The 26281-nt window shown below is 33.2% G+C and overlaps 2 protein-coding genes across 2 annotated transcripts in view; one reads left to right on the plus strand and one right to left on the minus strand.

Annotated features, from left to right (window-relative positions):
• Window positions 1-3650: 3650 nt before the first annotated feature.
• On the minus strand, window positions 3651-8165 carry LOC140047919 (uncharacterized). Its single transcript, XM_072092950.1, has 7 exons — window positions 7430-8165; window positions 6811-7096; window positions 6354-6510; window positions 5886-6052; window positions 5446-5582; window positions 4846-5012; window positions 3651-4169 (listed from the first exon to the last, which is right to left on the minus strand). The coding sequence occupies exons 1-7, from the start codon at window positions 8106-8108 to the stop codon at window positions 3858-3860; spliced, it is 1905 nt and encodes a 634-aa protein (XP_071949051.1). The 5' UTR covers window positions 8109-8165; the 3' UTR covers window positions 3651-3857.
• Window positions 8166-9300: 1135 nt separating this feature from the next.
• Window positions 9301-26281, plus strand: part of LOC140046382 (protein RRP5 homolog) — a 32243-nt gene continuing 15262 nt past the window's right edge. The window contains exons 1-18 of the mRNA XM_072091018.1: window positions 9301-9386; window positions 9782-9921; window positions 10126-10281; window positions 10701-10901; window positions 11362-11520; window positions 11888-12011; window positions 12428-12723; window positions 13635-13847; window positions 14155-14346; window positions 14695-14841; window positions 15083-15263; window positions 15835-16034; window positions 18241-18435; window positions 19192-19362; window positions 19541-19754; window positions 21527-21789; window positions 23814-23915; window positions 24781-24851. Of these exons, the coding sequence (XP_071947119.1) occupies window positions 9802-9921; window positions 10126-10281; window positions 10701-10901; window positions 11362-11520; window positions 11888-12011; window positions 12428-12723; window positions 13635-13847; window positions 14155-14346; window positions 14695-14841; window positions 15083-15263; window positions 15835-16034; window positions 18241-18435; window positions 19192-19362; window positions 19541-19754; window positions 21527-21789; window positions 23814-23915; window positions 24781-24851 (3005 nt within the window). The 5' untranslated portion in view covers window positions 9301-9386; window positions 9782-9801. The remainder of the gene's footprint in view (window positions 9387-9781; window positions 9922-10125; window positions 10282-10700; window positions 10902-11361; window positions 11521-11887; window positions 12012-12427; window positions 12724-13634; window positions 13848-14154; window positions 14347-14694; window positions 14842-15082; window positions 15264-15834; window positions 16035-18240; window positions 18436-19191; window positions 19363-19540; window positions 19755-21526; window positions 21790-23813; window positions 23916-24780; window positions 24852-26281) is intronic.

The following is a 26281-nucleotide window of genomic DNA, read 5'->3' on the forward strand; positions in this document are numbered from 1 at the left end:
AGTGTGTATGGTTTGATAGTGTAGACAGAGCTTAAGTATGGGTTTAAATATGGGAACATCACAAAGTGTGTATGGTTTGATAGTGTAGACAGAGCTTAAGTATGGGTTTAAATATGGGAACATCACAAAGTGTGTATGGTTTGATAGTGTAGACAGAGCTTAAGTATGGGTTTAAATATGGGAACATCACAAAGTGTGTATGGTTTGATAGTGTAGACAGAGCTTAAGTATGGGTTTAAATATGGGAACATCACAAAGTGTGTATGGTTTGATAGTGTAGACAGAGCTTAAGTATGGGTTTAAATATGGGAACATCACAAAGTGTGTATGGTTTGATAGTGTAGACAGAGCTTAAGTATGGGTTTAAATATGGGAACATCACAAAGTGTGTATGGTTTGATAGTGTAGACAGAGCTTAAGTATGGGTTTAAATATGGGAACATCACAAAGTGTGTATGGTTTGATAGTGTAGACAGAGCTTAAGTATGGGTTTAAATATGGGAACATCACAAAGTGTGTATGGTTTGATAGTGTAGACAGAGCTTAAGTATGGGTTTAAATATGGGAACATCACAAAGTGTGTATGGTTTGATAGTGTAGACAGAGCTTAAGTATGGGTTTAAATATGGGAACATCACAAAGTGTGTATGGTTTGATAGTGTAGACAGAGCTTAAGTATGGGTTTAAATATGGGAACATCACAAAGTGTGTATGGTTTGATAGTGTAGACAGGGCTTAAGTATGGGTTTAAATATGGGAACATCACAAAGTGTGTATGGTTTGATAGTGTAGACAGAGCTTAAGTATGGGTTTATAAATATGGGAACATCACAAAGTGTGTATGGTTTGATAGTGTAGACAGAGCTTAAGTATGGGTTTATAAATATGGGAACATCACAAAGTGTGTATGGTTTGATAGTGTAGACAGAGCTTAAGTATGGGTTTAAATATGGGAACATCACAAAGTGTGTATGGTTTGATAGTGTAGACAGAGCTTAAGTATGGGTTTAAATATGGGAACATCACAAAGTGTGTATGGTTTTATAGCGTAGACAGAGTTTAAGTATGGGTTTAGAATGGAAATTTTAATTGGAATCATATAGTAATTACCAGAGCATAGTACAAATGTTCTATTACAGATATCGGCATTAAAAATCCATTATTCTAAGTACATTTTACCCTATCCAGCTAACTGAACACCCAACAGTGTCTGGAAGCCCATTTGCTGTTAGCTTTTGCTGTTTTGGGTTATAGTCAATACAATATATACCCTCAAGCTAGTCAATCTAACAAGCAGATATATCTGAGATGGAGTTCACAATGCATATATAATATATATACAGTATTATAAAAAGACGAAACTATGCCTTGTGGAAAGTTATCAAATCTATGGTTCCTGCTAAATACATACATATTAATTAATTTTGATTAGTATCCATGACAAAAACCGTCCCTAAATTGGGCCTTGGAATTGATAAAATAATTATAATCATCCCTCACGTTAATTCACATACATAAATTATTCATAATTTGCTTATGAATGATCTTCATTCATGGATAAATTTTACTTTTAGCTGTAAATTACTTCCGACTATTTTACCATTATCAGTTTATGCATCTTTTATGTAAAAGCCTCTACATATTCTTGTATAGTAGCACGGTGCCCATACCATCATAAAATTAACTAACTTAACCCTCTATATCTCTCATTACACTACAGTATCCCACATGGGATGAAGGTTGCTGTTGGAAGACACGCTACTGCAGGATGCTGTGTGAAACCGCTCATGTAACCACCTTAACTTTAGGACCTGGAACGTATTCCGCATTTGAATAGAAAAACCATGGAATTTTGCCCTTTAAAGATGTATTTTCCCCCAAAAACATGAAAAATTAAGATTAATTAAATCAGATTCTGAATAGGTTATTGTGTAGTTTTAATCAAGTTAATCATTTCCGTAGAAAAAGAAATAGAAAAATAATGCCTTCACTTATAAAATGACAAAATAAATGATTAAATTCAACCAAAAACCCATTGGCTGGCAGGCAATTTGACTATTTTTGCTTTAAATTACAGTTTTCTCAGGTAAATAATTGTTTTCGATCCAATTTTTGGTCAAAATGGATAACTATTTTTATGTGACATTAAAATGGCATATTTAACAAAAAATGTTTTAAGAATTATTTTTCAGGGGGACAATACATCTTTAAGAATAAACCTTAGCTTTCTCAGCAGACACAGTTCACTAAATGACCACATTAGAGATACAGTCCATATTGGAATGGGTGTAACATGGCAGTCTACTAGATTCAGGTTTATTTAGTTACAGAACTATTATTGTATATGCATACATTTAAAAGATTGTACGTTTAATAAATTGAATCGGGAACAGAGAAATTCAGCAATATTTGTCTTTTAAAACACAGATGGAAAAGTGGACAAATTAATTCAGATATCTATGCTGTATAGCCATTTTGCCTAATCTAATGTATGGTGTTGTGGAAGTTTTTCAGATTTGTTTAACATACAAGAATATAGATATACTCTATTAGATCAAATAATCATGTGAGATTGTTACATAACATATTATTTGGAACGATTATGCCACATATTTACAGTCTATTAGTTTGCACAGGTATACATACTCATTAACAACCTGCTGATGATATACTACAGTTTACTGTAGTTGCATTGGTGATATAGTTTTCATATAAAGAATATGAATTCATCATCCCTGCACAAAACAGATTACATCTAAGCCTGTAGGGTGATGGTCTCATTGCTCTGTGAAATGAAGCTATCAAGCCGAATTAATTTTAAATATTCAGTAGTACTACTGTGCACATTATTAAAATCACTGTACCTGAAATTTAAATTACTTATTCAATAAATTATTTATTATAATATTCAATAATCATGTAACATGCTATTCAACTGTAATAGCAAAGTAGGGGATTTGTAAAACAAATCAATAATTCTAAGAGATTTCATGTTGTATATTTTAAGATGATTCAAATTTCAGCTTGTCCTGTTTTATAATGCAAGCCGAAATGAATTGAAACGAAACATAGATATTCTGGATATTGCATATCCTTTAAAAACTAAAGCAGTTAAGAATATGATCCAAAATCCAATTATATGCAAGAGACAAAATCAATATTACAGGTCATCGTGTCACGGATTTATGTCTCGTCTTTTAGGTACCTAGTGATTAAGCTGTCTACACTACCAAACTAGTAATGAAATGTGCCCAAATATGGTATTGATATGCTCAAATATGGTAGTGATATGACATCATCGTGTCCATATATGGGCACATCACATTTTTTGTCACATGTTTTGATAGTGTAGACAGGGCTTTAGGAACTGCTTGCAATGAATCATATGAATTTGGATTTTGTGACAGGTTTTGGAGCCAGGTTGTTTTTTTTTATTTAATTTTTTGTTATATTTTTATATGTAGATGATTAGTGTAAAGTTGTAATGCATAGATAGACATTTTAATTAAAGTATTCCTGTGAGGACACACTTTAGTACAAAGCTATAATAATGCTATGTGTGCTCAGACACATGAAACTTCGCAATACCTCACTACTCATTGCGAAAAGAAATATAAATTCACAAAATAAGTTGATAATGTCCAATTTAATTAATATTATACTAAAAAAAAACAGAGTAATAACCACATTTAACAAATTCAACTTAGTTGCATTGACAAAACGTTTGCATTGTTTGGCATATAGTATGCAAGAAATATAGTATTTCCAAAAATAACATAGTAATAATAAAACAATGTGTTTAATTATTACATTTTAATATTCAAAATAACTATTATATAACGAATCCTACTGTAAAATTAATTGGGAAGAGAGATACATGCTTTAACAAGGCGGCCGACGCACACCCCTCCTTGATCATACCCATCAATCAAGTTGAAATTATTGCTTGCCGCGTGAATATCTCCAAAAATCTCATAAATATCTTCATATAAGATCACAAGAAATTCTAATCCGTCGATGATGAAGTTTTCACAGTTCTGTTCCGTACATTTGATAAGGTCATTTATAAATTTCTCGAGAGCTTTTGCGATGTCCGTCTCCTCGCACACTGTCAGTGTTTCCTGTACGTCACCCAATGCGTCGCCTAATAATTGAAGTCCTTTGAACACCTACGTTAGAGAACATTTACCATCATTAATAATCTAATAAATCTTGCATTGTTTGAATTCTTGGTAATATACGAAAGAAATGACTGATGATTGAAATTGTAACAATGTTCATTTCTTATAACAATTTTCACCACCTGCAAATGGCAGGAAGCTAGCCATCATCATCATCATTATGTCAAATTATTTTCTTATTCACAATGGATTACAGACACTGTCTAGGTAAAGAACATTAAATTTGTTATATAAGTTCCTGAATATCCAAAAACAAATGAAAGCACTCCGAAACAAAGTGAAGTACTTGCCAAAATATTGCCACAGAGGGCGCATGTTGATATTTCGGCCCATGGTAAAAGAATACAACTTTTTAATTTTTTAATTTGTGAAGGTATTATTGAACCAATGTTCTGTATGTATATACATATTTTCTCCGAAAAATTAAGAATTAATTGTAGGCGCTATCATGCTAACAACAACCAAAGCAAGTACTGTACTTTTCTATTTTGCCATGTAATTATGAGATATTTTATATACAAATTAGATGATGGCATGTGTTTGCTGGGAACATTTTCATTGAACAAATTTTGATCAATCTGGATTTGGAATAGTGTGGGTTTTTCCTGCATCTGTTTAGTGCATAATTATATATACAGTGTATAAGTAATAAGACCACTATTACCTCTCTATCTTCAAAGGCCTCAAAACAAGCTTTGAATTTGTCTACAGTTTTCTCACCATCCTTAACACATTTGTCAATATTTTTGTTCTTACTACCTAGGCCATAAAATAGACCTTGATAAACCTGCATCCATGGCTTGGCTTTTGACATGTTGTAGAATGACACATCTGTTGAAATAATAAAATATGCTTATACTTAAAATCGATAAATTAAGAAATATTCTATATTGCTTGACTGATTCTAGTCATCTCATAATAATCTATTTAAGGTGTTACTGTAGATGTTACTGGTCTATCATCTCGCGTACAAATTGGTTTCGTGTCAGCTCTTATCCAGCTGCCATTCGGGCACTTAATGCTTGTCAGTATACTGTACAAGAGTGATGTTATACTTTGTAATTTATTGTTGTTTTTTAATTATCTGTTTTTGTATATCTCAGAGCAAACATAATTTCTATGTATATTTTATATGCAAATGACAATAAATTAAAGTAATTTTCCACTGATGAATGAATGGTAGTGAAATATTAAGTGCATGAACAATTAAAAGAAATCATAATTCTATCAAGATCAATAATGTTATGTGTTCGTTTTCACTTACTAGTGCTAATAACACTCATGTACTCGTGATTTACCAAGTATCGGATTTCATAATTTCCATCCGGAAGGAATGAAGAGATGGAAACATTTCCGACTGGAATTCTGTCTTTTATAGGATTTAATCCACCTTGAATGTATCTAAAAAAATTAATGAATGATAGAAGGAATGAAAATACAAATGAATGAAAAATGATTGGAGTTGTGGCTTGGTGATTATGATATTTGGCTCCCAATCCAAAGGGTCCTGGGTTCTTGTAATAAGACTTTGTTTATGTAGAGCATGTTTGTCTTGTGACTGGGATTGCCAAATTTAAGAAGGATAGTGAATGAATTCGCTTATGGTTATCCTTGGCAATTTTCCTAAATAGAAAGAATTAAAAAAATTACCAAATTAGTTACTTCAATAAAATATAGAGGGCACCATTCTGCCAACAAACCTACCTGTAGTCTACATACTGCTCGTCGTTACTGCCTACAGGATAGACTCCAATCCAGTCTTTATTTGTAACCTCGTCGTTGGGCACACTCCATAACACATGATATGGTGTACCAAAAGCAACATTAGATGGCTGAACTGTAATCTTTCTTGATTGCATCACAATAACAATCTATTAAAAAATAAACTTTATTAATGGATACAATAATGCTCCATAAAGCTCTGTCTACACTACTTTATGTGATAACAAAATGTGATGTGCCCATATATGGACATGATGATGTCATATCACTACCATATTTGGGCATATCACTACCATATTTGGGCACATGCCATTTTTTTTGTCAAACTAGTTTGATAGTGTAGACAGAGCTTAAGTAGTGCAAAATTGGTTTATTGAGCAGTATAGTATAGTATTACAAGGATAACAAATAGTACTCAATTTAGTTGAATATATAAATCACTTTCATTACCTTGTCTTCATCTCCAAAACTATAGGCTTGCCACCATTCTTTTTCGTCGTTTGTGATGAAAGGAATTGATGTCAGACTAACTGCAGAGGAAGATGTTTGGACCTTCTCCCATACACTCCATGAAGACCCTCTTTCCAACTGCCAAACATGCCACAAACTGTAGACAAAATGTATTATTGTATAGCAACTTAATTTGAATCTGATGTAGAATACAGTATACAGTACATCAGAAGTGGATTCCAGATGAAAATAAAAAATACTAGCACAAAACTCCATTATACAGCTTACATTTTCATTTTTGCTATGGATTTGTAATAGAATACCAGTTTAAAGCATATTTCAATCTTCCTAAAATGTTATAATTTAAAAATCTATTTATTTTTATTCTTGATTTGGAAGTTGGACATGATTTTAAGAAATTAAAACTATTAAAAAATTAAATGCTGCACTTATATACCTTCCAGTCGTATCAACCGTAAATATTTCAATGCCGTAGTGAATGTTATGGCCAGTAACCAGCGGATTAGCAACACCACTATATGGAATCTTGCTGTCCATAGTGTGCCACAATCCCCAAGTACAATAGCCCCACGGGTTTGATATTTTATCACATGTCGTTTGGAAAACATGGTGTACATAGCCATCATGACTCTTGCCGTACACATCAAGAACGCCGTTAGCCCAGTCATGTGACATAACAGCTGCAACAGGCTTGGATGTTGACATTTTTGGGGCATCATAACCTATAAAAGAAAAAATATTCAGTATTAGGAAAGTTTGCTTAATAAATAAAAAATTATATTAGTAGAAATTACTACAAACAGTTTAGTTATTCCAATTACTATTTTTAATCCATTCAATTCTATAAAATTGTCATCTTTCACTTCATTCATTTGACCAACAAACCATAGGATAAAATATACAGAGATGAATTGGTCAGGAACTGCTAAAGTAAATAAGAATACTGAGACACTAAACTAAATTTATAATAAACAAATAATGTATTAGGTGAATATACAAAAAAAAACAATTATTATATACAAAAAAATTGAATTAATATCTTCTCGTAAACCTACTTGCAGTACGCCATGATGCCCATTCTTCTTCTTTCTTCTGCCAAGTTCGATGCAAGTAGCCATCTTGCATGACAGCAAACGCTTCAAAATATTCGGTAAATGGATTCAAAATAACTTCTGCGTCTGTTGCTAGATGTGGAGTGTTGCCGCCGATTAACTGCCAAGTACATGGTTTGCTTGATATTTGACACACGAATAAACTTGAGGTGCTTGTAAGCGATCGAGCAAACACATGAATTTGGTTGTTCCGTACAAGAGTGATTACTGAATCACTAAATTTTACGGACATCGTTGCATTGTGGTCAAGCTTTTTGCTACCGATTTGTGACCATTTACCAAATTTCATTGGATCGGATTTATCTTGTAAAATTGAATAAACTTGGCCATCAGAAGCTTGAACAAAAACTTGGGTTCGGTTATTTACATCATGTGCAGCTACCGGATTTGAGACAATTGATTTACCTAGGCTGGGGATACCCAAATTTTCCCACGACCCAAACTCACTTGCTCCCCATGCACGAGTGCATACTTGGAGCTTAGCATCAACAAGACCAAATGCTTGCTCAAATTCAACTTTTCCAATTTTATTTTCAATTGAAAATAGTTTACGATTAGTGACAATACTATTTACGGCATGTAAAATAGAAACCACTATCACTAAATGATGTAAGCCTGGCATATTTTCAAACACAAAAAACACGACGACCCGATCAGAAATGAAAACAAAATAAAAATCGACTGGGCAATGTCATGTGATAAGTCCTCACGTGATGTTGAATTCTGCCGGTTATACCCAAAATAGAGGGCGCTATGACAATTAAAGTATCTTTGCAGTGAAGTACAAACCAACCAGCCATAAATATTAAATCTTACTGTAGTCGAATTCTTATGTATTTTATTGTTTTGAGATGAATAAATGAAATGAACAGTAAGATTGAAAGGAACAAATAAATAAACTCCACACAAAACTTACTTGGTTTGAAGCTGATTCTTGAATTTTGTTAAAACCTGATATATTTCCATTTTCTTGAATATAATCCACATCCACATATTTTAAAATACAGAACAAATTTTTGAAAAAAAAAACCCATAATGCTGCATACTTTGTCTTCAAATCCGGAACACGAAGAATGACGTAACACAAATGTTGTAAAATCTTCAATGTACCTTTTGATGTAAATGTCAAAGACCAGAATTTATGTTCACAGAAGCCACTTTAAAAAATTCTATTCTGCAAATGAACATACACATTACAAATGAATATACTAAAATTAGAAATTACTTCAAGATTAATTAACATTTTACAATAAATTTATTATCTATATAAACTATAAAAACAAATATGAAGTATTTGTAAAAATAGGCCTAGACATGTAGGCTCTGTATGAGGATATGCTTGCATTTAGTTAGGCCTATCGGGTCCCTAGCAGAGGCCATGCCAAGCCTGGCTCTAGGCGGTAGGCTTTAGCTAGGGCCTAGGCCTAGTAGGCTCACTCTCTTCTTGTTGGCTTTAGTTAGGTTAGGTTAGGCCTATGTGGGCCACTATCTGCCAACCACCCAAATACATTAAAATAACTTTCTGAATAATTCTGTCAAATTGTATTGACAGAAATTATTAAACCTATTACTACTACTGTACTAAAATTTAATGTATAATTTAAAGTTTGACCTACCGGCTCTCGTTTAGGCCCTATAGCGGTATCCACTCTCGACGTTGTCGTCTGACTTAATATGCAAATTATTAGACAACTTATTATACATTTTGATTGGTTAAAACTTCTATCCGTCGTATAAAGTACGCGCGGTAGACTATCGTCAACAGAGGGCAGTATGAAAGAAACGTGTGTGTCAGAGGTCAAAGTCGACATGTGTTTTTTTTCGCGTGTGTTGTGTTCTTGAATGGTCGTTGATTTTTAGTGTATTTTTTAGGCTTTAAAGTGTTTTTAATTCGCTTTGAGTAAGTTAGAGTTAGTTAGTTTGACAATATTAAAATTCTTAAAATTACATAAATCAATATTTAGTATTTGTTAGCATTCGTTTTTGAGGACGAGGTATCTTCGCCCAGCCTTGCCACGATTAGGAGATTAGGCTAGTTTGTTGTTTTGGTGTGTTGGTCGGGAAGGATTGATGTCTCGGTAGGTTATTCAAGGGTAGTAAAGAGTCATTTCGTCCGTTTATTTGGTAACGATGTATTTGTCCCTAAAACATGAAAAGAAAAGATGAACAAATCGAACTTTGAATATAAATAATAATACTTTAAGTTTACTATTTTGTGCTAAATTTCGGTTTTATCGAGTACATTTTTTTTGGTGTGAATAACAATTAACAAATACTACATTTAAATTTACATAGATTATTAGAAAACGTGGAGCATGGAAGAAGAAAACTTCCCTCGAGGAAAAGTCAAGACAAAGAATATATCTAAGAAAAAATCTTCGGAAAGTGCAAAAGCTGATCGTAAGCCAGTTGAAACTAAAGATGTCTTGTTTAAGGTGCTGTAACATGTTTTTTAACAAATTTATATATACAGTATTTGGCTTTTAATTACCCGAAGTTTTGTAAATACTGCTGCTGCATTAACCCTGCAGAAGAGGCAATTATCATATATAATTATTATATAATAATTTAATGTAGCTACTTGATAATTTCTATTTGTTAATTCTAATTTTAAAATATTTTTTATCTCATTTTTTCAGGATGGAAACCTTGGTAAAGAGAAGAAAAAGAAGACGAGAAAAAGAAAAGCTGACAAGCAAACAGGTGACCCAGAAATAAAGAAGCAGAATAGAGAAGATGAAGAGAATTCAGAACTTTTATCTACCAAAGATATCGTCAAGTATTTGTCAATTAAGGTAAAAGACCAAAGTATATAGTAGAGAGAGTTCGTTTCATTTATTTTCAATTCTTCAAATGAATTTTAAACAGTTAACTTAACATAAGTATAAAGTGTATATGGATGGATGGAGGTCACAGTAAGTTCATTGAACTTTAAGTTGTGAACTTCGTTTCAGTGTAATAATAACGTGATACAGAGTAGACTAAAATATATGTTAAAAATGAGGGTACATACAAATCAAGTAATTGAGACAGTAAAAGTTGGTATAAGCTAATTATATTGCTAAAGTGATTTTTGCTATTTATTAAATTATTAACAATGTATTAGACCAAGGTACTGTAGTTATAACATTATAATTCAACCAATGCAGTTATAACATTATAATTAGACCATGGTTTATAAAAAATTAATTAATTAAACCTTTTTTTTTATTAGAATCTAACAGAAGAGACATTGTTACTTGGTGTAGTTAGAGAGATACACGACGTACAGATTATTATTAGTCTCCCGAATAACCTAAAAGGCTACGTGCAGATAACGGATATTAATGACAAGTATACGGAAAGGTTGCGAGAAGAGCAACAGAAAGGTTCAGCTTCGAATAAAGATGATAGTGATAACGAGGATGATCAACAAGTAATTTTTTTATTATCCATTACGTTTCTTGTGTATTTTATTTTATATAATTTATTTCTGAATAACCACAGCATAAGACAGTAATAGTTATGAAAAGCACAATGTAATTCTAATATAAAAGTTGGAAAAAATGAAATATCAGCAGGAGTATTTACGAAAGTGTGACAAACGCGAGAAATGAACTTGCTATAACTACAGAGGGTGGTGAAAAATCTTAAGCATTGCCATCTATAGTAAACAATAGGCATGCAAGGTTGCCTCAATGCATATTTGTTGCCTGTAGTTAGACTAGGGCCTTGAATAAAAATAATAATATACATTATGGAGAAGAGTGAGAAATTGCACCTTCACAATATGCTGAAGGGTGGGTTGAATTATCGGGAAACTTGCATGCTTTTGGGAGACTTGACAGGTCTGTAATAGACCAATATTGAATTAATTTCTACTGTGAATATTTTAGGAGGTGCCCACACTTCATGAGGCCTTCAGTGTTGGTGATGTTGTCATCTGTAAAGTTAAAGAAGTGCGTATGAGAAAAGGTTACACAAGAATTCTGCTAACTCTGAATCCAGCAGATATCACATCACACCTGGCTGTTGATAATTTAAAGGAAACAATGGTAAGTTTTAAATGTTTTTTCTTCACAGAAAACTGTTCCCTTTGTATGGTTATCCAAAAAGACTGCAACAAGTGTTTGGAGATTAAATGTTATCTAGCTTTCAACCATTTTAAAACCTTAAGCTATGTGTACACTATCAAACTAGTTTGTCAAAAAAAGTGTGATGTGCCCAAATATGGTAGTGATATGCCCAAATATGGTGGTGAAATATCATCATCATGTCCATATATGGGCATATATACAATCCACATAAATCACACCTGCTAAATTTAGGAAATGTTAGTACCCATTCTGGGACTATACTTGAGTCATATACAGTAAATAGTACACATATTCATTCAGTTATAATATACTTTATTTATTATAGATATTGCCTGGAAGTGTAACCAGCAAAGAGGACCATGGATTCATGATAGACGTGGGCATTGCTGGTGTCACAGTATTTCTACAAAGCAAAGATGCTAATCAATACATACATAATCAAAATCAAGGTGAACTTATTTGCATAAATTTTACACCTGGTGATAATATAATTTTAATCTATACCTTTATTTATTCAAATTCATTAGTGAAGGGTGGGACCAACAGGTGGTGGTAAACACCTCTAAAACGGTCTAGTCCCAATTTCACAGTGGTTGTGTATGTGGACTAGTATACCGGGGTACTAGTTCTTTAAAGTGCACATGAGCTAGATGTGTACACTAGACCTACGGTTTATAGTCCTTATCCAAGAAGAGATGAGAGATGTTATGGCTACGTAATTACGGTTCCACTGTCTTAACTGCTCAGCCACTCACAAGTGTAATATAGATATTTTTACTACTTAAATATGTTAGGCAAAAAATTTAAATGCTTGTGGTTACCTAATTATTTTACTGATTATTTCAATGTTTAATCTTATCAACAGGAAAGACTTTGTTTATTGGTCAATTGCTGCAGTGTGCAATCAAAGAGGTGAAATCTAATGGCAGGTCATTGTTTGTAACCATTGATCGCAAATCTATAATAAAATTACAAGCTCAGGACACGACTCACACCACTCTACAGAGCTTCATGCCTGGTACGCGTGTAGAGGCTTCAATCACGTACGTTGGCCAAAGGTTCCTTGGTGCTCTTGTTCACAGTATGTTCAAATCTTCCATAATGGACTTTCATTTGAAGGATTGTTTGCAAAATACAACTGATTACAAGATGTTTGATAAGGTATGTGCTATAATTTAATTCAAAAGCTATCCAGTTTTTTAAATAGAGTGCCAGGACACTAAATAATTGAAGCGAATTTAGGTAAACCACACCCTTTATATGGTTGGAAATGGTACTCTCACACATAAAATTCATGATAAATGGCACCTCCCATTAGTCTAGTTGGCCCAGAAATGACACTCCCATGTATCTAAAATCGGTTTCATTTGGACAATAGGGAGGTTTTGCAACCTAATACGAATACGATAACGAAAACGGATACGTCATACATTTGTGAAACTTTTGAGCTGATCCCCATTTCATATTCGTAAAGCGTATTCGTGTTGACGAATATCACCAGTCATATTCGTAACTACAAAACGAGTATAGTTTTTGATCTATTTTGCACATTTTGCATTTGAATCGGGAATGATTCATGATTATAATATAATTGTAGATTTATTGAAAGTAATTTACTAAAGTAATTTACTAAAATGCCAGGTCAATTTAGATAAATAGCAGTTTTTAAAGTCCTCACTCGCTTTGATGTTACGCTAGGCCTAGGCAGCCAAGCACCAAGCAACACGTACATGCGCTTCGCTCAAATTTACCGCAGTCATATTTTGGACGCGCCTCGATATTTTGTTGCCATGCGAAACAGATTTTTTTATGGCTTACGAAAACGAATACGTGTGCGTGACGTATCCGTTTTCGTTATCGTATTCGTAAGATTGCGAAACCTCTCTAATAAAGTATTATCAGTATATATATAAAGAGAGGTTTATTTCAGAGATCATCACTAAATTTTAATACATTGAAAGTTTATTGTATTGTGTTCTTTGTTTTGTTTCTTCTCAGCCTGTTAGTGGAGCTTTTTAAAAATCTCTGTTGTGAATTGAATAAAATAAAAATTTCATTTTGTATTACTGAAGGTATCTGCATGTGTGTTATTCAATTGTCCTGTCACTAAGACACTTGGATTGACCCTCAAACCAGAGTATTCGGACCCAGCTACCAAGTTGAAGAAGAGTTTCTTTGGAGGACTAGCAATTGGAGATTTTGTGAACAAAGCTAAGGTTGAGAGGATTGACCAGAAAATAGGATTAATTGTTGATTTGAAGAAAGATGTTCATGGATTGGTTGTTGTAAGATGTTTTACCTTTCTGTACCTTTTTATGGTTTATTTATTTATATGTTAAAGCTAAGCTTAAAGCTCTGTCTACACTATCAAACTTTTTGTGACAAAAAAATGTGATGTGCCCATATATGGCCATGATGATGTCATATCACTACCATATTTGAGCATATCACTACCATATTTGGGCACATAAAACTTTTTTTGTCAAACTAATTTGATGAGTAGGCAGAGCTTAAGTTGATTTGGTTTAATTTGTTTCACTTGTCCAGCATTATTTATGTACGCGAAATAATATATTTGGTTTTTTTTTACAGACTTCTCATATACAGGTCGGTGAGAAAGCCATAACCAATCTTGAGGAGAATTTCAAACTAGGTCAGACTGTCAAAGGTCGTATAATCGATTTAAACTTCATTGACAATCTTGCTATTGTGTCGATGAAATCTGCAATTCTCAGTGAACAGTATTTGGCGTTGAAAGATGTGATTCCTGGTGAAAAAGTTAAAGTGAGTTGTATTTTTCAGCTAAATTGACAGTACTTTTGTATCAACAAGTCATTCCCCAATTGATATTCTCTCCAAATCTGCAATCCTCCAAATAGTGACCATGAGTTTTGTTGAGATTAAGTTAAGGGAGACCTAAAGAATATTGGGGGAGACTATTTTGGTTCGTGCAAAATAAGAAAGCCTCCAGACTTAGACTAACAGACATGACTAAAGAGGAAAAGGTTTTGTGAGGTTTAGGATAAATAGTGTTGGTGTTTTCGAGTTGGTGTGATAATATAAATATTTCTTTCATTATTTTATGATATAACATTTATGATATAACATTTATTTATTTTCTTTTCTTTGTAGGGTACCATTACTGCGATACAAGACAATGGTTTACGAGTCAGGATTAGCTCTCACATTCATGGATTCGTACCCAGAGTTCACCTGGCTGATGTTCCCATCAAAAACCCCAACAAGATATTCAGCGAAAGTGACAAGATTTCGCTTAGAGTATGAAATTAATTTTTTTATTTTGAATTATTCTGAACTTTTTATTTATCTATTTATTTATGACGATATAAAATTACAAAATAAAATTTAATTTATAAAATTACATGACAATATGAAAAATATCTTATCTGGTTTAACTCTGTCCACACTATTAAACTATTTTGACAAGTGTGATGTGCTGAAATTCAATATTAATTTTTTCTTTATGTTTTTATGTATATTAAATATATATTTATTTTAGGTGATTGAAGTCGTTTCGCAACAAAATCGCCTTATACTCACACACAAGAAGACATTGGTAAAATCAAAATTACCTATCGTTTGTGATTTTAGCCATTTTGAGGAAGGCATGTACGTACATGGTACAATTGTTAACATACAGAAATTTGGCTGTATCGTGATGTTCTGTAACGAAGTTAAAGGTATACTGAAGTTTGTATTGTGTTTAACTGATCGCAAAATTGTTACGTCTGGTTTTCATACAAATGAGTTTCTTGAGAATGGATGTTATGGAAACGCTCCCTTGATCTCCATTGGTTGAATTAAAAAAGCAGGTCTGATCGGTTTTTCAAACCTTGAGGGGGAGTGAATTTGCCTTTTTGCTGAAAAGCCCTTTTCACACTAGAGACTATCACTTAAAGTGATGGTAAATAGGCCTAACTTTGTAGCCTAGCTCATAACTATGATTTTTCCCATTCGGGAGGAAAAAGATAATATATATACTGTATGCAAATGATATCCGTTTCATTCTTATATTTTGTATAAAGTCATGACGCCTTTTATTCACTATTTTGTTTTGTCTCTGTTCAATGTGTAATATGCAAATTAAGTATGATTTTTCTTTTGCCTGTTGATGTACGAGGCGTGAATTAATTACAATGTCTTAACACTGTATTCATCAATACGCATATATTAACACAGTCTTGCCCTTCAGTGACCCGATTACATAATTAAAATGGTACTACTGTAAAAGAAGCTTGTTTTTGATTACAGGTTTAATTCCAAGAAAAGAGTTGGCTAACGAGCCGGTTGAGTTTCCTAACAAGGTGTTCTACATCGGACAAGTTGTGAAATGTCGCGTGATTGAGACATTTGAACCAGCAATGAAACGCGTTATACTGTCCTTGCGAAGCAATTCTTTGACCAAACCAAAAAAGGAAAAGAAAGAAGAACCAAAAGTTGCAGTTGGAACTGTAATTACTGCTTTCATTTTATTAGTACCCAGACATTTTATTAGTACCTAGGCATTTTATTAGTACCCAGACACTTTATTAGTACCCAGACATTTTATTAGTACCCAGGCATTTTATTAGTACCCAGGCATTTTATTAGTACCCAGGCATTTTATTAGTACCCAGGCATTTTATTAGTACCCAGGCATTTTATTAGTACCCAGACATTTTATTAATACCCAGACATTTTATTAGTACCCAGGCATTTTATTAGTACCCAGACATTTTATTAGTACCCAGACATTTTATTAGTACCCAGACATTTTATTAGTACCCAGGCATTTTATTAGTACCCAGACATTTTATTAGTACCCAGGCATTTTATTAGTACCCAGGCATTTTATTAGTACCCAGACATTTTATTAGTACCCAGGCATTTTATTAGTACCCAGGCATTTTATTAGTACCCAGACATTTTATTAGTACCCAGACATTTTATTAGTACCCAGACATTTTATTAGTACCCAGGCATTTTATTAGTACCCAGACATTTTATTAGTACCCAGGCATTTTATTAGTACCCAGGCATTTTATTAGTACCCAGGCATTTTATTAGTACCCAGGCATTTTATTAGTACCCAGACATTTTATTAGTACCCAGACATTTTATTAGTACCCAGACATTTTATTAGTACCCAGACATTTTATTAGTACCCAGGCATTTTATTAGTACCCAGACATTTTATTAGTACCCAGACATTTTATTAGTACCCAGGCATTTTATTAGTACCCAGGCATTTTATTAGTACCCAGGCATTTTATTAGTACCCAGGCATTTTATTAGTACCCAGACATTTTATTAGTACCCAGGCATTTTATTAGTACCCAGGCATTTTATTAGTACCCAGACATTTTATTAGTACCCAGGCATTTTATTAGTAACCAGGCATTTTATTAGTACCCAGACATTTTATTAGTACCCAGGCATTTTATTAGTACCCAGACATTTTATTAGTACCCAGGCATTTTATTAGTACCCAGGCATTTTATTAGTACCCAGGCATTTTATTAGTACCCAGACATTTTATTAGTACCCAGGCATTTTATTAGTACCCAGGCATTTTATTAGTACCCAGACATTTTATTAGTACCCAGACATTTTATTAGTACCCAGGCATTTTATTAGTACCCAGACATTTTATTAGTACCCAGACATTTTATTAGTACCCAGGCATTTTATTAGTACCCAGACATTTTATTAGTACCCAGACATTTTATTAGTACCCAGACACTATATTTCTTGTTTGGGGATAGTTAGTTTCTTTCCATCCCTTTTAGACATAGGCCATTTGTGGTTTCCGTAACAAGGTGAATTAACTAGTTTGATTATTTGATTAACAACGGATGCTGTAATGGAACAAAACACTAAGGTAACCCCCTCCTACAAATGCCAGGTTTGTATACGGGACTACCAGTTTTAAGTCACCAGAACAATGGAGAAGTGGAGAAGAAGTGTCAGTTTACAGTACCCCGTCTAAAGCTCTGTCTACACAATCAAACTTGATTGACAAAAAAGGCTTTATTCGCTCGATCACTTGACTCAACAGTGTGTTATATACCCCTTTCACACCAAAACTCCGGAGTGTCTCCGGAGACACCCCGGGGTTTATGACCATTCAAAACGTCGAGAAACTCCGGAGATACCCCTTTCACACCAACCTAGTAACACCGGGGTTTATAAAATAAAATTGTAAATGTCGCCCTCTATTTTGTTTGTTTACATAGCGACGATCATTAGAATCATTTTAATTAATAATATTTTAAATTTAATAATTACTTTCAAAAGTCTCAGAAGTAATATAATGTTTTATTTATACTACTTATTATTTTCTAGACCCGCTATATATTTTTTACAAATATTATAGTGTTTTAAAATAAAACTAAATAAATAATTGATTGCGAGGATAACCTTTTGACCCGAAACACTCCGGAGTTTGATGTTGGTACCTTTCACACCAAAACACCGGGGTGTCCCCGCAGTTCGCTCTCCGGAGAATGTTCAGCTGTTCAACCCCGCAGTTTTAAACTCCGGACTTGCTTGATTTTACCTTTCACACCAAACAGCGGGACGTCAACTCTCGGAGTGTCTCCGGAGTTTTGCTTTTGGTGTGAAAGGGGTAATAGTTTACATGTTTGATGAATTGAATTCACATACTTTTGTCTTCAGATTATGAAGGTTACCGTTCTGTCAAGTAAGGCTGATGATTTGTACGTGAAGATGGAAAATGGGCAAGAGGCTATCATTCCCAAAATGCATCTTTCAGATTACACGTCTAATTGTGATATTTTGCTTGCTGCTGCTACAGCAGGAGATGAAATGCAAGCCATGATGTTTAACAACAAAGGACCAGCTAAGCAACAAGTATCCTTATCTGTGTACATCTATCCATTTGTTTGTATTTAAAGATGTATTGTCTCCCAAAATCATAAAATAAAAGAATTCACTTATAAAAAGACACAATAAACAGTTAAATATTACTTCCAATCAATTTAAATTAATTTTTTCAGGTACATATTTTTTATTCGATCCAATTTTTTGTCGAAGTGAATAATTTTTATGTAAATATAAAATGGCGTATTCACCAACAAAAAATATTTTTTGTAGGGGGACCATATATCTTTAAATAAATCCGTTTCCCATGCCTTTGTCATATATCAATATACTGTAAATGTATTCATCATATATAAAATACATCATTTATTTGATCACATATTCACCCATTTACTCAAATCAACTTTATTTTATTCTTCCATCCATTCTTGTATACAGTCCTCATACATTTATACAGTATCAACCATGATAATGCACATAATTATATTCTTGCAATTTGATTGGCTGATTTCCTATCATAAGGTGTTGATTATTTTGTTACATTCAACAGTAAAGTTTTATTGAATGGTTTCATTCACCTTACATTTGTTGTGCCATGCTGTATAGGTTGATAAATATAAAACTTGTTTCATTCATTGAATGGAACAGTTGATTTTTTTAACTCATGAAATTATTTCCCCATTTAATTAATAAACATTCTTTATATCTAATCATTAGCTCTATTGTTTTATAGAAAGTGTATATTTCAAATTGTCGATGTTTAAACTTTAATTCATAAACCACTAGATACTAACATGCAAACCATCTCTAATTGAAGTATCTAAAGCTGACAATATGCTAGGTGGCTTTAGTGATCTACAGTGTGGTATGCAGATGGTAGGCTGCCTTCGTAATATCATGCCTTATGGTGTGTTTGTGGAGTTCCTCAACAATATCATAGGCCTGGCACCACTTAAGGTAATGTAATCATGTTATCAATTTAAGTAGAATGATATTGGCGAGTTGTTTTTTAATTCAATTCAATTTGATTTCAAACTGTCCATATGAAACATATACATACAATTTTATACAATTTTATACATAAAATAACATTTTAAAGCAATATAATTTCATAGATTAATAATTATATTTGTAGGATGTTTCCGACAGCTTTGCATCCGATCCATCTACTTTGTTTAAAGTCGGCCAGACGATATATGCGCATGTTAAAGAAGTCAACGGGGAGAAGAAGAGGTTTTTGTTATCCTTAAGACCTTCTGAGGTGTCTGTTGATGTCACGCCAATTGATATCGTAAAAGGTTTCTTTAAGGAACAAAGTAAAATATTTAAGGAATTAAAAAATCATGAAAGTAAGTGATACCTGTTTCTAATAATGTTTCTCCATAATTTGTAATTCCCATCCACACATTTAATTGTCGTGAGGTGGTTTCCCGAATGATCGTAAAATCAAAACGGTACTGGGTATGACCAACTAGCGTTATTGTCACCGGCTAGTCATCCATTCATAGAAGTACTAATGTAGTAGCCTACCTGTACGGTGACCATAGAATGTGACCCGAGGCATGACTAACTACGACTTTTAGATGATAGAAAGTTGAGAAAATGTTACGAGTGGTTGTACGACATGAAGATGTTTATGAAATTATGTCAATAATGTTTACACACTAGGCATACAAATAGTAATGTTTGTTAGTAAAAATAATTTTGAGTTAATAAGAATAAGATATAAGGAAGAAAAGCAAAGAGACTATGGAGCGGCTATTCCTGAATATACAATACTAAGTATCGTAGATTTAAATTATAAATTTTAGGCGATCTTGTCAAAGGTCAAGCGCCATATAGCCTGCCACGTTTGTAATTCCCATCCACACATTTCATTCTATACGCATACGCACTTTATCGAACATAATTTTAAACCAAAGCTAATCATACATCATACAACGATAAGACATCAACCGATTCAGTTCAAAACCAGTTATTAAGGTAAACTTTTTAAATTTAAATTAATTTTTGTTTCTATCCACTCTACCATATTCATATAAAGATATTGTGGAACCACGTCAGGTCAAGTTCAATATTGAATATCGAAACGTGGCAGGCTGAAGGCGCTTGACCTTTGACAAGATCGCCTACATTTTTACTATATTAACTTTACAATACTTAATGTTGTATATTCTGGTACAGCCGCTCCATAATCTCTTTGCTTTTCTTCCTTATATCTATATTTTTAATTTATACTAACAAATATCTTTTTATTAATATAATAATAATATATCAAACATTTATTAAATAATATTTATCGCATAATATGCAATCTACGATAATTGAATTAATTGATATAACAAATTTATTAAATACATAACATCATTTGAATAAAAAGAACAAATCACATATCTACACATAATCATAACATCGTATACTCTGTCTCTAACAATTTATTCAATCTTCTATCGACTAAAGCCGAAGTATAGTCGTTATCTCGGGACCGTTCTATGGCCACCACCAGGTAGGCTTACTTCATCAAAGCTTCTATGAATGGATGTACTGGTTGGGAGCAGAAAAACTAGTAGACCATACCCAGTACCATTTTGATTACGATCAATCGGGAAATTACCTCACGACGTTGATATTTTTGAAATCGTAGAAGAGAATCCGTCATGTCTTCACATTTTATTCAATAAAGTATTTTGACTTTTTTTTCTAATTTGCAGAATTAAAATTTATTAAAAAAAAAATATCTGGAAACTTATTTTGATATTAAGGGGACAGCTTCAGAACCCAATGGAGTCGCCACTTAAAGGTTTCTGCAGATTAGGTGTTTGCCTTAAGCGTGGTTCCCACTAGCGATGCAACGCAAGGACGTAACGCAACGCAAATGAATTGACCAATCACAAGCGATGGCTTATTCGCTTTTGATTGCTGTCTGTCTATAACTTCGCTTGTCATTGGTTAAAACGCTTGCGTTGCGTTTACGTCCTTGCGTTACGTTCTAGTGGGAACCAAGCTTTACTGTTGTAATGGTATGTTAAAGTATCCCTTTAATAGGCATGTCCCTTGATAAGATGTGTTCTACTGGAGTTCTTTTTGACATCATGCTATAAACTATTGCTTTGTATTTTAGAGTACAAAACTATTTCGAAAATCAATGTGGGAGCGAGTGTTACTGCAACTATCAAAGAAATTCAGAAAGGAGATTTTCTCTGCCAGCTTAAGAATGTTTCAGCGGTTGTCCGAAAGAACCATTGTCCATTCAAACATGACCATAAACCGGGAGATAAGATCCAAGCGGTCATTCTTCATGTAGATTTCGTTAATGAAGTTGTTGAGCTCTCCATGAAAGAATATTTAGTGAACTTTGCAAAGGCATCAGAAAAGGAGAAATTGGTAAGATTTCGTTTAATTTACAGTTGCTATAATCAAGGCAATCTAACAGGTCAGGATGCTGAGCTTCGGAAATCAAAGGGTTTATCTGTGGCTGCGACACGATCAGTTCCACTCCTCTTAACAGACACTGCGCCGTGGAGAATATGTACATAGTACAGTACTGTTGGTATTTGTCGCAGCCAGACATAAGATCAAAGGACTGTTACGAGTTCCTATCTTGGCAAGGCGAGTTCAGTGTCCTGTTGTCAGATTGCCTTGATATAACTTTGCAAACAAATTTGATAAAGATTGCAAGTGAATACTAGGCCCCACTAGGAAATTTAAATAGAGACTTTTAAAGTTTCCTAGAGTAAAATAGGCTTTATTGTTATGTAAAAAATAGTATTTCAATCCCCCTGGATAAAAATTTCAATTTTTAAATTACAAAATTTTTAATTTTTCTGTTAAGAAATATACTTGTTTATTATATTTTGTATTTATTAATTAAATTTGACTTTTATTAATTTTATTGCCGTCCTTCAAAGCAATTTTTGTTCTGAAAACAAACTTTGTAACTCAACTCTACTCAGTTGTTTATATTAGCTAGTTATAAATATATCTAGATATTTACATAACCTTAAGCACCCTTTATTGAGGCATGTGTTGTGTTTAGCTAAGTTGTTGGTGTCCGGTTATAACTGAATTTTAGAAAACATAAAATGCAGGTACTGAAAAAAATATTAGTCCATTTTATACTTTGCATGACCTCAGCATGTCAATCATTTCATTCCCTCCTGGGGGAAAGGGTGTTGGGAGAGGGTAAGGAAAGGGAGAGGAGAGAGAGTTAGGAAAGAGGAGGGGAGGGAACAGGGAGAGGCAGGGAACAGGGAGAGGGAGGGAACAGGGAGAGGGGGGGGGAACAGGGAGAGGGGGAGAAGAGAGGGAAAGAGGGAGGGGAAAAGATGGAGTGGAACGGGAAAGAAAAGGGGAGGAGACAGGTCAAGAAAAGAGGAGGAAAGAGAGAGGTCAATAAAAGGGGAGGGGAGAGGGTAAGAAAAGATGGAGGGGAGAGGAGATGTGTCTGTGGCTTGTGGGAGTGTTTCCTTTGCTGAAGTCCAATATGCTTTTATAATTCATATTTCTTTCACATATTATTACTACAGTGGTGTATGTAAGGCATCATAATGATTTATTATAGCCTGTAATGAATATTATGTTAGATCAGACAGTCAGGGTCACATTACTACTTGAAAGTCAGTTAACCACTAAACAAAGACATCAAGGGTATATATTTTCTCAGGATGTTTTAAATCTATTTGTAGGTTAACGTTGGGATTATGATTTTGGCCGTGGCCTGTTTTCACCTCAAACCGCATTTGTTTTTCGTTTAATAATTTTTTTTATATACAAGTGAAAACATTCGTCTGGTTTTTTTTTAGCTTGTTGAATGTTATACTACATGTAACTTAAAAGTGTATATTTAAGCATGGAATGTGTATCCCCTTTTTATAGGTTTTGGTTATTAGTTTTAGCAAGGTATATTTCCTGTCATTTGTCAGTAGAATCGTGTCATGTTATTAAATCTGTCATTTAGAGATGGCCCAAATAATGTGACACATAAGTCTGTTGAGCATAACTCGAATGCCCTATAAATAGTTTTTTTCTTAATAAAATTAATTTTAAATGATATTAAAGTTTTATAAATAATTGAATAAAATATTCAGTTGTTCTAGATTTGTCCAATTTCCTCGATCTTGAAACAAATTTTTGCAAATTGGATATGACAGTGTTGGTATAAATAGCTTGCGGCAATGTTAGTGTAAACGTTAACAAGTTTTGGTAAACTGGTTGCGATCATAAACTAAACAAACCGCAAAGGTATACATGATAAATTCTCAAATGACATTTCACCACAAAGTTCCACACTTAATCTTATATCATCTTGAAATTTAAAAGTTGGGGTTGTTTTCAAATATAAACTGTTCTTCAAGTTTCAGGATTTTTGTAATTAATTTAAAGCATTCATCTTTTTATTTTAATTTCAGTCAAAAAAAGAAGAACTAAGGGTCAAAGTTGAACTTGTAAAAGAATACTTTGTGCTTGCGTCTACAGAAGAGGGCGCTCTTTTGTATTTACCCACTAAGAAGGTAGAGTATGTCACTTCAATTAATAAACTCTGAACAATTTCTTCCAATTTAGTTTTTATTTAAATCTAAAACATTTCTAAATAATAATCTGTCTATATACATTATTTACAAAGTTTAGTCTAAATGTAAAAACACAAAAACACTTTCTTGGTCTTAAGTTCTGTCTACTGTACTATCAAACTAGTTTGACAACAAAATGGGAACAAATATGGAAGTGATATGCTCAAATGTGGAAGTGATATGACATCATCATGTCTATATATGGGCACATCACATTTTTTTGTCCCATAATGTTTGATAGTGTAGATAGAGCATACCAACCTGAACACATGGAGGTACCATACTGTACTAATACTGAAGACAAAATTTTTCCCTTAATTTATCTTCTATGTCAATAGTACTTTTCCCTTTATAGTAGTCACCCCTTAGACATGCACAAATGCCAAATTCATGTCAGACATTTGTCAGATTTAACGCATTTTAATGATTTGTTGGGGAACACAAGATAGTAGTTGACCTATCTCATCAATCTTAGATTGAATGCTTTTAAAAGTTGCAGGCTTCTGTTTATAACATTCTGAATTGATATAAACATTCATAATGCTATGTAATATGTAAGTAGAAGAATAAGCCCTTCAAACGTGTGACCCTCCCACATAATAAACATAATTATATTGGTATATTTTAATAAGAGCACAATGGTATTCTATCAATAAATGTAGCATTTTCATCAATGGAAGAGCATAGTTCAGTATCTATCCCATTTAATACAGTAATGATATTGTATAGACTTCTTTTACCATATCGTAATTAGCATGAGCAATCCTTAATAAATAATAATCACACAAAATGTACTCTCTTGCAGCACTACAATGATGTCAAAAGTGGAGAAGATATCTTTAAAGTAGGCGAGTGCTTCAAAGCAAAGGTTTATGGGTAAGTAAGAACATATTTTATCAACTTTATGTATGACTTCATTTGTTACCTTTTTAATGCCAAAAAAGTAATTTCTAGCTATCTCGGTCGGTCGTTGTCGTATAAACAATTTATTTTAGACCCAAGTGATATAATTTAAAAATAGGATTGATAATTGGATGATAGAAAATGCTCAACAAGTGTTTCATATAAACATAAATATGTCACAGTTTAATGTAATTTTCTTGACATTTTGTTTATTGGTGACCACTTTTGTTTAATGATTTACCAGGCGTCATTCCAATTTTTGTTTTGCGCCAGAGGCAATTTGTAGGTTGGTGTTACTACAGTAGTATTTTCCACCTGGCAAAACAACATTCCCCGAGTTTATTTATTCACTTGTACATGTGTTCAATACAGATGCAATAATTGATCATTGTAAAGTTATAGGTCGCAAGTGGGAATGTTAAACCATAATATTTATATCATTTCTCTCATAAATAATAGTTATACCCAGTACAGTACAGACAAATGGGTGTCTAAAATGCTGTGTTTCAAATGTTTCTAATACATTAGAACCTCTATTAAGGGGACACCTTTGAGACCAAATGTCCCCTTAATAGAGTTGTACAATGAATAATTGTTGCTTGTTGTTTGGAAACATATATCTCCAGCTGAAGTATTAAACATGCCCTTGTTTGCCTAAATAGAGGTGTACCCTGAAAAGGAATTGGCTGAAATGTTAAATTTAACAAGACAAAAAAAAAAAGAAGCATATCCCCCTTGTTCATTTTACAAAAAAGTGTCCCTTTAATAGAGGTTTTCCAAATGAAGACTTCTGTATAAGCATGCTTAATCTAGTTGAGACTTCTCTTTTTAGTAGTACAATCATGATGAAGTAAAATGAATCATTACTTTTACTATCCATATGAGAATTCTTTAAAATTTGACAGAAGTCCGACATGCATTTCAGTTTCACACACATTGTTTTGTATTTCTTCATCCTGCCATAACTCTTCATTAACGTCGTCCAAAATAAACACATTTACTGGTTTGCGTAATTTTGAACGCACTTTTCTAACAAGGTATTTAAGAATAAACAGAACTGCCGTTATCGATAGAATAATTAAAAAAGGTATTACAATAATCTTTCCAGGACTTTTTTTGCTCCTTGACGGAACAGTTGTGTCTATATTGTTTTTGTGTGTAGTTGTAGTGTTCTTCTTTGTGGCATCCTGTGGTAACGTAGACATCTGCAATGTTTTGATAAGTTTTGCTTGGTGTTGAGTCATGCTTTTTGGCGAGTTTGTAGAAGAACGGAAAAGTTTTGATTCTGTTTTCTCAGATGTTTCCTTAGTCGTGCTTTTGATTGTCGTTAAGCTACTTTGTATCAAACTCGAGAATGATATATTTTTTATAGTTTTAGTATTTTGGGTCGTCAATATTTTATT

Source organism: Antedon mediterranea, chromosome 4, assembly GCF_964355755.1.
Source record: "Antedon mediterranea chromosome 4, ecAntMedi1.1, whole genome shotgun sequence".
Classification (NCBI taxonomy): domain Eukaryota; kingdom Metazoa; phylum Echinodermata; class Crinoidea; order Comatulida; family Antedonidae; genus Antedon; species Antedon mediterranea.